A 16,586-nucleotide genomic window follows, 5' to 3' on the forward strand; every position below is an offset into this window, starting at 1 on the left:
ATGTAAGAAAACTCCACATGTGGAAAAACTCACTTTCACATGTGGAATTGCAAGTTTACATGTGGGGGTGAAATAGTGTTATTCTCCTCACATGTGAAAAGGTGGTGTTAACATGTTGCAGTATCAAATTCTGTAATGCCATTCTGTAAAAAGGTTACTTAGCCTACCTGAGCATAATAGTGTGTTAAAAATAATTATTTCTTATTTCTGAGCCCTCCACTCCATTATTTTTGACAAAATCAAAGTGTCAATATTCTTGACCTGCTTTTTATATAAAACATCTTAAATTACTGCTCAATTTGAGAAAATTCTAAATTTGCAATTAATCACAGCAAATCCTGTGATTAACCCGATAGAAATGTTAAACGTTTGACTGCCGTATTTTGAATTGAACAGTCAATATTCTTAGATTGAGAGAAATTAATAATACATATACATTGGAAGAGAAACCCAGTGTCAGCTCTTTGGTCTAATGGTCAAGACAATGGCTTCTCCCATGCGAGGCGTGGGTTCTAATCCCGCCGGTTACAAAAGCACATGTGAAATTTAGAATATCCCTTGTGAAATGTTGTTGTGAAAAATGTACATGTGAAAAACATACATTAAAATCCATGTGAAACTTCACACGTGTTCTAAAACCACGTCTGACTCGTTAAAAAAATGGAGATTTGTTCAAACGTGTTCATACTGTATGTGTCTGAAAACCACCTTTTTCCCCCACATGATTTTTTCCTGTATTTTTTTGTAAGGGACAGAGAGAGAGGAAGAGATGGGGAGATGGAGAGAAAGAGAAATAGGGATGGAGAGAGAGAGAGAGAGAGAGAGAGAGAGAGAGAGAGAGAGAGAGAGAGAGAGAAAAAGAGATAGGGGCGAGGGAGGGAGAGAGAGGACTGTAGAGTTAAGAGGGAGCGAGGGAGAGACGAGAGACAGAGAGAGAGAGTGAAAGAGGGGGGGAAAGAGAGACACAGCGAACGAGGGAACGAAAGAGTGGAACGGAGGTATAGAGAGAGACACCGGAAAGCGAGAGCAGCTGTGAGGCAGCCGACAGACAGCACAGCTGATCGAGCACTGATAGCTTTACTCCACACTGAGATAGGATTTACCAGTCCTATAACCATCTCCGTTATAGAGTAACTCAAGCCTGTGACCAACACTGTCCATAAACATATCAAGTTGACCACACTTGCGACAGCCCCAGTTGCTAAGGGGTTTCAGGGTCAAAGCCACAACTACAAGCCTTTATCCTCTCTTATCCACAAGAAAATCATAGGCATTAAATGTAAGTCCAGAAACGAGATATTGAGAAAATCTCCTCTGACTCCACTGACTTCAACTCATGCTGTAGAACAGAGAGCGAGAGAGACAGCAAGAGAGAAACAGAGAGACAGAGACAGAGAGAGAGAGAGAGAGAGAGAGAGAGAGAGAGAGAGAGAGAGAGAGAGAGAGAGAGAGAGAGAGAGAGAGAGAGAGAGAGAGAGAGAGAGAGGTGTGAGGACTGTATGTGGGTTAGGGTTAGGGTCGGACCAGAGATTTTAAAAAAACTGTGAGCTGTATGTATGATGTGAGTGTGTTAGTTAGTAGGGCTCTGAGAGATGAGGGACTTCACAGCTCCAATGAATGGAAGGACTTCCCAGCTCCACCTGTGGCCGCATTTCTCAGTAAGTGTCTGGCCTGGCTGACACTCTGGGACCCAGGGTCTGGCTGTGTGTGTCTGGGTGTCGTGTTGCAGACTGAGACAGGACTGGGGTGGGCAGCCAGGCAGGGGGCAGACGTAGGGAGCAAGACACAGACACAGTCAGTCTGACAGAGGCTGCGTCCCAAATGGCACCCTATTCCCTTTACAGTGCACTACTTTTGAACAAGAGCCCATAGGGTTCTGACCAAAAGTAGTGCACTTTCTAGGGATTAGAGTGCCAATTGGGACGCAAAGAACTGTCTGTCTGCAGCCTGGCAGTGATGAATGGAGGACAGCCTGCAGAACCAGGACAGACACTGGTCGGCTCCACCACACATTCATCCACCCAAGATGTATCCCAACTGAATATAAAACCTGCCCCCATAACAGATCAGTAATAATTAGCGGTTGCAGTCTGGAGAAACTGGACAGATACTAACCAGCTCCTTATTCACACACCCAAGATCTCACTTGTTTTAAAACCCTGCCTACATACTAGACTAATAATGGATAATAACTATACATCTACAGCATGGTTCCCACTAGGTCTAATTGTCTGAGGAGAAATCCACACAAAGCACACATTCCTCTGTCTACAGGCTCACCAACCAACAGAGCCTCCAGGCTCCTTCCAAACCTGTAGAAGGTGTAACATCATCCATGACCAAACAGCCATAGGTCGTTCTCTCGCTCACAGCTCTCTGTCTTCATTTGGCCACAGCCTCAGGGTCATTAGCTAGGAGACCTAATAGAGGCCTGTCACATCCAATGGGAGCCTCCCTGTGATCTGACAGCTCTTCTCCTCTCATCAAGAATGACAGTTAGTGTTTGCTCTGCTCTGTTCTTTCTGTGTGCAGTACATTCCTGGGGGCTGATCTGATGGACAGGCGAGAGCACCCGAGGCCAGAACACATGCCATACCATACATCACCTGAGTGACATCAACAGAGACCTGATCCTCTTACACAGGGCCTCTCCACTCTCTTTGGGCCTGGGCCTCACCCCTCAGGAAGTTATGTCACACACACACACCTATTTAGGTGTGAACGCACACACACGTACGCACACACACCTCTAAATGTTTTGTGTTGAGTAATAACATTTTTACTTTGACGTTAGGTGTTGCCCCATAACTTGAGAAAGGTTACACATTTCCATATTTTGAGTTGTGTGTGAACTTTAAAACACAATTACAGACATAACTGCATGTAAAATGCAAATACTGTCGGGAACTTCTGCAGGTTTAAACAGCACCTCTAGTGGCCAGTGAGGCCACTCTCATCTCCAGAGTGGGCAAAAAGCACTCTAGGAAAACCAGCCACAGATCCAATATTCCAGACTTTGTCAGCCCAGAGCTAACCCAAAGCCCCTCATCTACAGCAAAAGAAAAAGGCCAAAACGACAAGGGCCAAACCGAACCAGACCAGAACTCAAACAGAGCTCTCATAAATAGTCAGTAACACTAGTGTTGGTTTGAGGTGTGAGTGTAGTGAGGGTGAGCTGGGATCAGAGAGAGGCTGAATCAACTCTTCACACATCGCCCACTTACCACTACTTGCCCACAAATGGCCTACGTTGGCAGTTTGGACTACCAGTTGTGGGTGGAAGATGCCAAGGAGAGAAAGCGGGCAGAGCCTGGATGCAGGTGCTCATATAGTGGGCGAGTAGTGGTAAGAGAGAGAGAGAGAGAGAGAGAGAGAGAGAGAGAGAGAGAGAGAGAGAGAGAGAGAGAGAGAGAGAGAGAGAGAGAGAGAGAGAGAGAGAGAGAGAGAGAGATAGAGATGTAGGGGGTTGATGATATAACAGCACACACGGACACATACACACAACACCCTGTGATCACTCGCCAGCCCCCTAGCACAGTTGTTCTCAAACCTCTCCTCGGGACCCCCAGTCATTCCATGTATTTGATCTATTCCAGAGCTCGCACACCTGATTCAACTTGTCAGCTAATCATCAAGCCCTTGACTAGGCTGGGGTCCCTGAGGGAAGGTTTTAGAACCACTGCCCTAGCCAGCCGTTCACACGTAGGTTCCCAGCTTTGGCCGGCTGCATTCCTCAGGCCAGCGTGAGACTGGGGTCAGCTGGAGATCAGGGGACATGCCACACCACGCAGCCTGGCCCATGACAGGACAGGGCAGGCACGCCACACACATGTGCACGTACTGCACGCAAGTACACACACACATACACACACACACACATACACACACACACAGACATTTACTGCTTTTATCCCCAGCTACAGACAGCAGACGGGGCAGAGGGCAGCTGTGGGTGCCATTCCACTTACTGACTATGTGTGGGAGTGAGAGTACGTTTGCATTAGTTCAGTAGGTGTACAGTATGTGTTTGTTGTATGTGTGTGCGGTGTGTTCTGCATGTGTGTGGGTTTTGTTTATTCAGCAACTGTCACGGTTTCGGCCGAGGCTGCTCCTTCTCCTTGTTCGGGCAGGCTTCGGCGGTCGTCGTCTCCGGAGTACTAGCTGCCACCGTTCGATGTTTCTATGTTTGATTGGTTTTGTCTGTTTTGTTACACCTGTTCCTGATTAGTGTTCATTATGCGTCCTATTTAGTTCTCTGAGTTTGGTCAGGTGTTGTGTGTAATTGTTTATTGTCACGTTGTGTGCTAGTCCGTTTTTCAGTTCTCTCTGTATTTTGTATTTTGAGAGAGAGTTCCACTTTGTGCGCCTTGGTTTTACTTTACCGTGTTGCGTAAAGTTTGCCTGTTGCCTGATGCCGTGTGTGGCTTGTTCTTTGGACTTCACTAAAGACGTCTGTTCGAAACCTCTGTGTGTCCTGCGCCTAATTCCACACTACCTCTACACTCAACCCTGACAGCAACTCCAAAACTGCAACAACAAGTGCAACAGGGCTTGAATTTCCTGTTTGCTATGTCAAGTCTTTTGATAGACGGGTGAAACGCTGTCAACCATGCACCCTTCATCAAACACAACTTCACTTATGGGAGCATAAATCAGTGCGCAGTTATCTTTGATGTATCCGATTTTTCACCTGTCACCTGAGAAATAATGGACGTGTGGGTCCCACTGTGAGATTTTTGTAACAAACTCAAATCCATGACATTCAGCTTTAGGAGGTGCAGAATGTGCTACGTCACAACAGCCTTTGCGTTTAAAGGTCAACTCAGTCTCCAGAAAATGCCAGCCCTCCTGCTGATGCCAAGCTAATAGCATGCACCTTTCCCTCACAAAAGTTGGATTCATGAAGGTCTATAGAGCAGGAAACCCTGCCCATAGCCCTCAGACCCAGCCTCTAACCCACTGCCGCTTCCACGCAACACTCTTTCCATTTCTACTGGGCTACCTACTGGGGGAACACATGGACCTCAGAAATAACCCATTCATGCTGTCTTAACCATCTACATCCTACATCATTGGAACAGATCCACTGCGACTAGGTTATGTTATTGACCCGGCTAGGTTATGTTATTGACCATGCAAAATGTTGCTTGAAATGTCAGGCCCTAAGGCTAAAATTCATTTTCAATTCATAAAGCTTACATTCACTAGATTGCAATATTTGGTTCATGTTTATTACTACGTGTATTATAACTTTTGTATGCTTTCTACCTGTCTACTCAAGGAGGGACTTTTGGCTGTCAATGAGCAAGGTAGAAGGGGAATGACTCGGTCATTTAGCCACAGTCAATTGCACAGGCTGCAGGGAGGAGGAGGGAGGAAGAGGTGGAGGGGGGAGGAAAGGGAAGGAGAGGGGAGGAGGGCTGGAAGCAGTAGGCTGGAGGGGAGGAGGGCTGGAGGCGGTAGGCTGGAGGAGGTGGTGGAAAACGACTTGAAGTGTCCCCTTTTATCCTTTTGTTGTCCTAATCTAAGAGGACTAAGAGCAGCTTAGTGTGGACAGGTAATGGGCCTGCCCTCCATGTCGTGAGAGGAGGAGGAGGTTTGAGTGGATGTTTGAGCTGGCTAATCGTTGTTACATACATGTCATTAAGGGATCAGGAGAGACTTACCTGTTTGCAACAAGCCCACTCCGCTGTCCGATACGTTAAAGTGTCTCTGGATGTCGAGCAGAACCCCTGCACAACAGAGACAGAAGAAAGAGATAGGGGAGGACAGCGATTAGCATTGTATGGCAATGATTGCGGTACAATAACCATCCACATTATCATGAATATTTAATCGTTTTAATAACAGTTGAATGAATTCGGTTTGTGGCCATGCGGTGGTTTTCTCTTAGAGCTGCAGACAAGAATACGGTATAAAGGAGAGTAATACAGTATTAAGTGCTCTCTTGGCTGGCACACAGACAGCACTAAACACTAAGATGGTGTTGCCTGCAGGGGGTTAGTGAAGGTGGCCAGGAGCCCTTTTAAAATCCCAATTTGCCACATGCGCCGAATACAACAGGTGTAGACATTACGGTGAAACGCTTACTTGTTGGTTAAGGGCTTGTAAGTAAGCATTTCACTGTAATGTCTACACCTGTTGTATTCGGCGCATGTGGCAAATGCAATTTGATTTGCTTTGATTTGAAAAGCACCACACACAAACACACATACACTGGTTGTTTCCTTCTCTGTAACCGGAGGACAGTTATGCCACACCGGTATGGAGGAAAGGAAATTCCAGAGAGAGGATCGCGAGCAGAACAGAGCTCTTAGTCTATAGTGAGAACTTAATGAGGTGGAACGACTGAGCTCAGGATATGTGAACAGCTGAATCTTGTTGTCATAACATTACTAAGACACTACTTGTATCTCTGTAACCAATGGTGAGATTGAGATATTCACCTGTGAATCAGAGAAATAAAGATGGCCGTTGTGCGACAGCAATACGACAGCCAGCATACTTATTGATTGTATAGTCAAAAAAGTGTCCAGTCTACTACCAGTGCCCTTTCAATAACATAGAAATCTTTCTCAAAATGATTATCCTTGCCTAAATTCCTTATCTCAATCGTTCATATCCTCCCGAGCCTCTCCCTACACAGAACACACTACAGGGCTATTTGGGCTCAGTGTGTGAGACTGACTGACAGGCTGGTCTGGTCTGAGCAGAACAGAACTTCTGAATAGAGCAGCAGTAACAGCAGCATCCACAACACTAAACAGCAGCAGCCTCTGGCCTGGTATTATAACCATGAAGCATATCTTTTAGAAAAAGAGATGCTTATAAACTGATACCAGGTTGTATTATATTATGCACTGCAGACCTCATCTGAACTCAACGTCAGAGGGGCTCTCTCATAGAAATAGAATGAGATTCTAATAATATGGTCTCTCTACCTCAACTGTCTACACTACAGTAACACCCAAACTATATTTAAAATGCTGTGTGTTTGACGATATTCATTTACTCTAAAAATGGAGAGGGAGGAAGACTTAAGAGAAGTGACAACTAAGCACTTTCTTAAAGAATATGACTTTATTAATGTGATTGAGTGGCCAAGGTTGAGGTTTCTATGCTTGGGCATTGTCATCACTCCATTCATTTGTCAACAGATATAGTCAGGGCACATTTCAAAGGCAGCGAGGAGCGAGGTCTGGGCAGGTGCAGCTGGGGCTCTGAGCAGAGCAGGGACATAAGTGACATTCCTGTCACATGAGACAAGCCACCTGCTCACATTCTCACACTTCAGGCTGCATTCCTGCACCACTGCAACACCAACACCCACAAGCCACAGCACCGAGGCTAGGTTCTCTCTAGGTTGGAACGACACACACATAAGTACTTCCATATCAATGTAGCATGGTTAAACTACTGCTTGGTTGGTGCAAGGTAAAACTGGGAGGGGATTTAGTTAGGCTAATAACCCATTTCCCTTCAACATTGAATGACGCACACACCGAGACAAGGACAGACAGACACATATACACATTGGCCGTTTGCTCTATTCTTGTTCTGTACAGACAGGTTGGCTCTCCCTTGTCGAGCCTGTCAAACATCGCCACGGCGACAGCGCTGTCACTCCGCCGAGGCTGTGCTCTAATTAGCCTGCCGGAGACAGCCACACACACACACACACACACACACACACACACAGCCACACACACACACACACACACAGTGTGCCCGCTGGGAGGGGGATCCTGTACCAGATGGTGGAACGTCCCTCCCGAGCAGAGTCAGCACCTGCCGGCCTGCCTGGTACCACGCCCTGCCCGTCCACACACACACACACACACTCACACACACACAATGCACAATTACTGAACCCCCTCCTACTAACCCTGCCCCCCCATTACACCACCACCTCACTGGGGTGACTGAGTGCAGAACCAACTTAGTCTGTGTGTGTGTCGGTGTACATGTGAATGCATGTGTGACTGACTGACTCATCTTTGCCCTACTTGCTCCTTAACAGATTGCTGTGAAAATTGATTTTTCAGTCTTTTGGGGCCGACTCAGGTGGGAGTGACAGGATTTTCTTTCTGATATACAACAGTCACTATTATGTAAATGTTGTGTAAATACAGTATGTGCCAAATGTTGGCCCATATTCCCTAAATTGTGTTCAGCCTTTATAACAATCAACCTGACTGTTCAAGTTGGCAAGTGTTTGATACAACAAATGTCTTCAGATAAGAGCTCACCATCCATTGTAGTGAGTGCAGGTGTAATGTTGTATAATGTTGTGAAGTAATTGTTGTAATCTATTGAGTGCAGGTATACAGGTGTAATGGTCTGTATTATGGGCTCTCTTAATCTATGAGATTACAGACAGCAGGCTGCTGTGTGTTTCTGCAGCAGCATATCAGGCTAAAGTTAGCTCCACTCTCAATGGGAGCTTTCAGTTTCATGGTTTGCCCTTGCCCTCAATGAAATCTCTCTTCCTCTCCTTCTTTCCTCCCTCCCTCCCACTGTGCTGCCTCCCTCCTTATCCTCGTCCTTCCTGTCGTCCTTCCTCTTTTCTTCTTTGCCCATTATCGCCCTTCATAACCCGACCGCTCTGTATCTATCTGGGCTTGGTGGGCACTGACATCTCTGGCTCTGACCAAAATCACCTAAAAGACCACAAAGACATTGTCTGAGATGTTTAATTTCTATACAAGACAAGTAATCGTCCTGCTTTAGCTAAAGGAGTCAGGTTAAAATATATGTGACTGAGGTACCACTGACTGCCCGCCAGTCTCTACCCGTCTCCTGCCTTAGTGGCGCCAGGGCTAGAGTTGCCATGGTAATGTCGCGTGGGTACACACAAGGAGGAAAGGTCAAGAGACGGTGGCAGGAGGATGTCAGCTTGCGAAATCCTGAGGACTTACAAATCACCACCAGCCTCTCCCCTCTCCTCTCACTCTGTCTCACTCTGTCTGCCTCCTGTGCTCTAGGCCTATATTTGACTGCATCTCGATCTATGGTTGTCTGGCTTGGGTTCACTCTCTCGCTCTCTCCAGGTGTTTGTGAGGAGAATATACTGTATCTTACCACCATGCTCAGTAACATTATACTACATGATAACAATGGGATGCATTTTGCTCAACACAAAATTAGAACTAACTCGTCGCAGCTCTGCCACAAAAATGGAAGAGGCAATTACTTAAAAGAAAATGGAATGCATTAGTTTGTCTGCCACCAATAAAAATTATAAATGGCTTAAAATGACACATTTAAATTGTAAAATGTATCAGTTTCACTATGACAACTATAAAGCATTAAATTCAAGCTAGTTGGGAACAGATTTTCGATGTCCCAATCCCATGGCATCGTGTTTATGAACTGATATACAAAACAATTGATGCATCAATCCATTCTTTTCAATTTAAGCTATTATATGAAATTCTCACTACAAAAAGAATGCTCAGTATATGGGGCATTGAACAGTCAGACTCAGAATCAATAGAGCATCTCTTTTAGCACTGTCCATCAGTGGCTTGTTTTTGGAGTCAGGTCCAAGAATGGTTGTTATGTCATAAAATCAGGATGCAGTTGGACCTGCAAACTGTATTGTTGGGGGGTTTGAAGGACCACAGTCAGTCAATAGGATATATCATTGTGCTCTTGGGTAATTAGTTTTATTTTTGTGGCAATTTCATCAGAAATGTTGCAGATGGGGAGGTTCAAGATCCTAGTGAGACACCATGGTATACTGGAGGGATGTATTGCAAGAGGAAATGGTAGAATGATGATTTACTGGGAAAGATGGGTTGATATGTGGCTGTCTGAAGGTTGGAATTAATGAGTTTTGGAATAAATACATACACATGCACAGTATAAAGCTTTGAGGTCCTCCAATCAGGGGTGAGGGTGGGGATGTGATTGTATGTTTTGTGCTTTGGTGTGTGTGTGTGTGCTGATCCTGGTTGTTATGGGCGCTCACTTCCATGCCCGCCCGGCGTTGGGCGGGGCTAGGTCCTTCCCGCCCTTGGAAAATCCCTTTGGGATTGCCGGCGTCTCGGGCGGAAGCAAGCGCACCCACTGACCAGAGCACCCACTGATGGGAGCGGCCATTTGTATTGTATTGTTGATGTTTCAAGAAAAAATAACAATGGGATTAATTTCACAGACAAACCACAGCTCAGCGAGATCAACACTCCATGGGCTGTTTTCAGTCTACACTTCGGTGCATTTAATACAATTGCCTCAATGCAGCGTCACAAGTGTAGGACTCCAGGGCATTGTTTATTTAATGTACTATGCCAGTCCAGTAACACTGCTGGCACAGGGGTATGGCAGGAATGCAGATGTGCCTGATAACACATCATCCACTTCCAGCTAAACTACAGTCAGATTCTCACGAAGCTGCTGCAGATGAGAGCCTGCAGCGATACCTCAGTAATGTACTCTAAAAGCTGCTTTGTAGGCCACTCCCTCTGAGAAATAGGACTTCATTGACACACATACATGCAGGCACGCTCGCGCACGCACGCACACGCACGCACGCACACGCACACGCACACACACACACACACACACACACACACACACACACACACACACACACACACACACACACACACACACACACACACACACACACACACACACACACACACACACACACACACACACACACACACATAATGAACAAGGGACAACAATTACAAAGTTTGGGAGGTTTCAGGAGTAAAGTTTGTTCCTGGTGCAATCTGTCATGTTGGCTCTGTAGTTGTCCATAGGGAATTCACAGCCTGATTATTTCAGGTGTAACAAATAAGCTCTCTGGTACGGAATTTAGCCACTTTGATGGAAGAGGAGTATTTTCTTGTTTCATGCAGAGGACTAAAATAATATAAAGGACTACATTTTGACCGTATCGAACAGATAGAAGTAAACTAATACATTTTAGTTTGAGAACTCATTTACAGATGAAGACACTGGAAGTTTACTGGAGATGCCTATGACATTGGCAGAGTGCTATACGTCTCTACTGATACAATATCACGACTACTGAGACAGCCCTGTGTAGAGCTGACACTTATTCAGACCTCACATAATGGATGCCTTTAAGAGTGCTGCTTTGAATGGAGCTTTATAGGCTTTACAACAGTCTCACAGACTGTCACAGACAGAAAAACGCGACGAGTGAACAGTGAAGAGTTTATTTAGAAATATGTTCTAAATATATAAATGTAATACATTATAAATATTTTACACATTATACAGTGTTTGATTCTACAAATAATAGGCCTCCATTGTATTGGGAATAACAGGAAGAGAGATTAGTGAGGTGAGCTTAGGTCATCGACTATAGACCTTGTCTGTAAACCAGCTTTATTGGGAATAAGAGAAAGTAATCTTGGGCCATAGACTATAGATCAGTACCAGAGGATCTGCCTGGGCTTCGGCCAGGAGAGGAGAGGAAACTACTGGGACATACTGATCTCTCTGGGGCTTCCCGAACTGTATGGTACTGTCTGCTATCTAGACTACTATCCACATGTAACTTCACCTTCCAGAAAGAGGAACTATCCACATACGTGGCTTCTCTCAAAGACTGTTATACATACGTGGCGTCAAGCAAAACCGCATTCAAAGCAATAGTCATAAAGGCCTACAGTACTGTGAGGGGCCGTTTCATAAAGGCAATTTCTATTTTCTAGACGTCTATCATGTTTATTGGAGGTGGTGCTGTAAATGTTGATTTGCCTGTTTTGCATAGAAACCTGATTTGTTCACCTGCAATTTTGTTTACCCACAAATTGTTCAATTCTTTGAAACCAATATACAGTAGTGGAATACAGAATTCAAATCCAGATGAGATTTGAGATGAGTTTACGGTATGTACTGTATATAATGCAGCTCTGTGAGGACTGTGTTTTTTGGGGTATGAGTCATACACTGCCAGTCCTAAATGGTCCTTTGGGACACCTTACACACACACCAGAGGAGGCTGATGGGAGGAATATAGGAGGACGGGCTCATTGTAATGGCTGGAATGGAATAAATGGAACAAACACGTGGTTTCCATCCAGATGTGTTTGATACCGCTCCATTAATTCCATTCCAGCCATTACAATGAGCCTGTCCTCCTATAGCTCCTCCCACCAGCCTCCTATGACACACACACACACACACACACACATTTTCTTTCTCCACACACACACACACACGCAAACACACACATGCTCACACACACACATTTTCTTTCTCCACACACACACACACACGCAAACACACACACGCTCACACACACACATTTTCTTTCTCCACACACACACACACACACGCAAAAACACCAGCCCATCAGCTTGCAGAGAGAGGACCAACTTCATTTTCCAATCCCCACCAGGGACCCATGGATCTCCAGCCCCACGCTTCTATTTACGACACACTGAAACTAGGCTAAGAGGAGGACAGGAATAGAGAGCCATTTAGCAACCAGAGTGAAGTATAGTGTGTGTGTCTTTGTCTGTGTGTGTGTCTGCAGGGAGGAGTGTGTAAAAGGGAAGAGAGTCGAAGAAGGAGAGGAGAGAGGAGGGAGGGAGGTGGCTAACAGGCTGAACCCAAAACCTCTCTTGCCAAGCCTATGTTTCCATAGTGTGTGTAACGATACTCCTCGTGGTAATACCTTACTTCCCCTTTCACTCAATATTCCTTATTTTCCCTCGGCTGCTCTGTCTGTGAGCTCTGGATGGAAGTAATTCATTCTCCCCACTGTTACAAGGGTTACGTTCCAAACGGCACCCTATTCCCTGTATAGTGCACTACTTTTGACCAGGGCCCATTCGGCTCTGGTCAAAAGTAGTGCACCATATAGGGAATAGGGTGCCAATTGGGAGGCAACCAGGCAGGGTGGTGGTGAACCACTGGTACTCTCTGCTCTGCTGACGAGGGTCAATCCTGCTTCATGTGTCACCACCAGGATCAATGTAAATAGGCACAGCTCTGGGAAAAACAGAAAGGGAGTTCTCTCTCTGGGATATACAATACGTGTGTTTTTGTGTCTGTCTGTGCGTGTGTGGAGGTGTGTGTGGTGAATGCACGTGTGTGTGTGTGGTTGGGGAAAGCCAGGGCCACAGCAGAGGCAGAGAAAGGACTGGTGGACCACAAATATGTCCGACTGCAGCCGGCCCGGCGGGCGCTCTCCTCCCGCTGGCTCGCCTGGCCGGGGCAGGGGACGTTCTCTTTTTCCATGTGAGTGTGCCCAATGTGTATTTGTGTGGTGTGTTTCTATGTGTGTGTATCTATTAATATTTTATATGTGAATATGTATGTGAGTGTGTCCAATGTCCTTTGGGGTCAAGCTGAATCACAGCCCTCTTGTAACTATGACCTCATTTGTTTCCTAACTGACTGGGGAGGAAAGCAGCCCAGATGAAAAATAAGCTCTATTGACACTCCAGAAGGATGCTTGACTGGGGGACTGAAACACACTAAAACAGTGGCCATCTGAGAGGTGAAGCCAGACAATATGTCTATATTTATATTCAGCGTCATGTGGCTGGGCAAACATCTGAATCATCAAGGCACTGCCACCTAGGCTGTCTGTCGCCACTGTGGCTGTGTACCTCTCCTGTTCAACCTCTGAAACAGCAAACAACATGTGTGTGTGACTCACATTGAAGGTGAGGTAGAAAGAGGTGGGGTGAGAGGAGGGGGGAGAAAGAGAGACAGAGAGAGAGAGAGGGGGAGAGAGAGAGAGAGGGAGAGAGAGAGAGAGAGAGAGGGAGAGAGAGAGAGAGAGAGAGAGAGAGAGAGAGAGAGAGAGATAGAGAGAGAGAGATGTACGCTTGATATAAATCTCTCTCCAACCCCAGTGAGGGCTGCTGTTCATCTCACCCAGCTAGCCGATAAGTGTTACATATTTCATAGCATTGGAGAGGATCCCTACAGTAGCGTCCCATAGGCAGCATACTGAACGTATAGAAACGAATCAATAATAGTTACTGTACAGCCCTATCTGCTGGTAGCTGCTCTGCTATGAGCTAATGCATTAGATGTTTGGGTTGCATCCCAAATGGCACCCTATTCCCTATATAGTGCAGTACAAAAGTAGTGCACTATATGAATAGGGTGTCAAGTCATAAAATCTGATTTTAAACCTAACCCTAACCTTAACCACACTGCTAACCCTAATGCCTAACCTTAACCTTAAATTAAGACCAAAAAGCAAGAAAAAAATGTTATGAATCTTTACAATAAAGACAATTTTGACTTTGCAGCTGGGCCATCTAGTGGAAACCGCTCAGTTCTGCCTCCAGGGCAAAACTCATGACAATAAACGTGAACCTGTGTGCCGCACAGGGAGAGACACATGCATGCCCAGTCATTGTACAACATTCTTAATGCAGTCGCGGGAAAACACACCTTTGAAAGCAGTTTTGATGGCCACTGTTAAAAGAGGAGGATCACAACTTTACATTTCCTCAACTCCAAAAATGTGTGAATTGCACCATTTTAAAACCAGAGCTTTTAGCAGCGGCGTGGTTTATTTGCAATATGAATGCAGAGGGGAAACCGGGGCTAAATGTAACACAGGTCAGGTCTAACAGGTAGGCCTGGTTTATATTCACAGTACATTATCATTGGCTGAGTGCCAGTGGAACGTTCTTTTGGGACAATCAAGTCATCAATATGTTGCTAACTAGCAACAAGATTATGTCTAGAGTTTATGATCAAGCTAATGATTAGCCCAAAGGGGTAAATGTTGATTTGCAAGCCTATGCTTCAGCCTATTTATTTATAGCCACTATGGTGCATCAGTTGGGCTACAGGTGATAATGCTTATTGCTAAATAGCACACCTGTCTGATAATATGGACCAATATGTTATTGGGCTCATTTCTGGAGTAAAACATAAATAAAACGTATGTCAATGTAATTTTCATTTATTTTGGAGTAGAGTGTCCTTATAAATAGTCACCAGAACTGACCTTCTCACAGTCATTCTACAAAAAAAATGTTTAGGTCATGTAGTATGCTGTGATACAGTATGTGCTTATCTCAGTATACATTGTTTAGGTTAGTATATCATCCCACCCCGTCACGCCCCCGAACTAGGGACCACCCCACCTCCCAAATTAACCACTGCTACCAACAATCCTAGCCATACTGTACGTACATGCCAGGGACAAACACTCTCCATGCTCACTTTCTAAATCATGCAATTGCTCCCTGAATTCACTCTGGCCGTGTCCCACTGTGTGTGTCAGTGTGTGTGCATGTGTGATGTACAACCAGTCGACCACACTGACAGCTACCATACAGCACAGCACAGCCTGTCTCTCTGTCTCTCAGCACATGTGAAATTGAAAAGTCCCATTGGTGGTAATCCCTCTGCTTTTTTACATAACACAGCAAGGGAAAGGGATTAGAGTCATTATGTAGTGCTTTTTAATGAGATTTCATCCCTCTCTCTCTCTCTTTCATTCCTCTGTCTCTCATCCCTCTATTTCTTCTCTATATGCTCGCTCGTGTTTCTCTATTTCTCTTTTCCTCTCCCTCTCTTCATCTATTTGATTTCTCTCCCTTCGTTTTTCTCCCCCTCTCTCTCTCTCTCACGCTCTTCTTCATCTCTCTCTCTCTCTCTCTCTCTCTCTCTCTCTCTCTCTCTCTCTCTCTCTCTCTCTCTCTCTCTCTCTCTCTCTCTCTCTCTCTCTCTCTCTCTCTCTCTCTCTCTCTCTCTCTCTCTCTCTCTCTCTCTCTCTCTCTCTCTCTCTCTCTCTCTCTCTCTCTCTCTCTCTCTCTCTCTCTCTCTCTCTCCCTCCCTCCCTCCCTCCCTCCCTCCCTCCCTCCCTCTGTAGTGTGTGGGTAGGGATCCACTAAGGGGGTCAATGAAACCGACTAGCAGCACAATTAGCTCACACACTAAGTGGCCCGCGTAGTTTGATTAGCCATCTTAATTAGGGTCATACCAAGCGTTTCTTGGTATGCTTCTCTAATTACACAGGGTTTCCAAGACAGGGGCACAGAGATGTCTAATGGTAGCGCTATTATACTACACACGATAACTGGTGCTGCCATACAGAATGTACAGAATACTACACTACACCAGATAACTGGTGCTGCCATAGAGAGTGTACTGAACTCCCTGGACGGGCCTGAACCGCCCATCCCTCCAACCCCATCCCTCATTCTCTTTGATTCCAACATGGCTGAGCAGTGAAGCAGCACAATCAATACCCTTTTCAAACAGCATTGGAAGGAAAGCTTTCTCCAGCCTTCACTCTCTGGAGATAAAGAAAGAAGGAAAGAAAGTGAGTGAGGGGACAAAGAAACAGAGCGTAACAGAAAAGAGAGAAAAAGGCGAGCTTCGAGCGTGCCAGCCAGGGGCGTGAAAGCAGTAGAGAAAATTGGTCTGGACTGGTGTTTCAAGCTCAATTTAGCATCAACAAGCTGCAGCAGAGCTAGCCTGTCAAGCTGACCACATACACACAAAAGTGGAGAGAGAGAGATAGAGAAAGACAGAGAGAGACAGGTTGAGAGAGAGAGAGAGCGAGAGAAAGACAGAGAGAGACAGGTTGAGAGAGAGAGAGAGCGAGAGAAAGACAG

The 16,586-nt window shown here is 45.6% G+C and overlaps 1 protein-coding gene across 1 annotated transcript in view; it reads right to left on the minus strand.

Annotated features, from left to right (window-relative positions):
* Positions 1–5,643: 5,643 nt before the first annotated feature.
* Positions 5,644–16,586, minus strand: part of LOC311121345 (sphingosine-1-phosphate transporter SPNS2-like) — a gene marked incomplete at its 3' end in the record, with an annotated part of 35,686 nt that continues 24,743 nt past the window's right edge. The window contains exon 2 of the mRNA XM_084195846.1: positions 5,644–5,732. Within this exon, the coding sequence (XP_084051972.1) occupies positions 5,644–5,732 (89 nt within the window). The remainder of the gene's footprint in view (positions 5,733–16,586) is intronic.

The sequence above is a fragment of the Coregonus lavaretus genome (genome assembly GCF_964263955.1).
Source record: "Coregonus lavaretus genome assembly, contig: HAP1_SCAFFOLD_1835, whole genome shotgun sequence".
NCBI lineage: Eukaryota > Metazoa > Chordata > Actinopteri > Salmoniformes > Salmonidae > Coregonus > Coregonus lavaretus.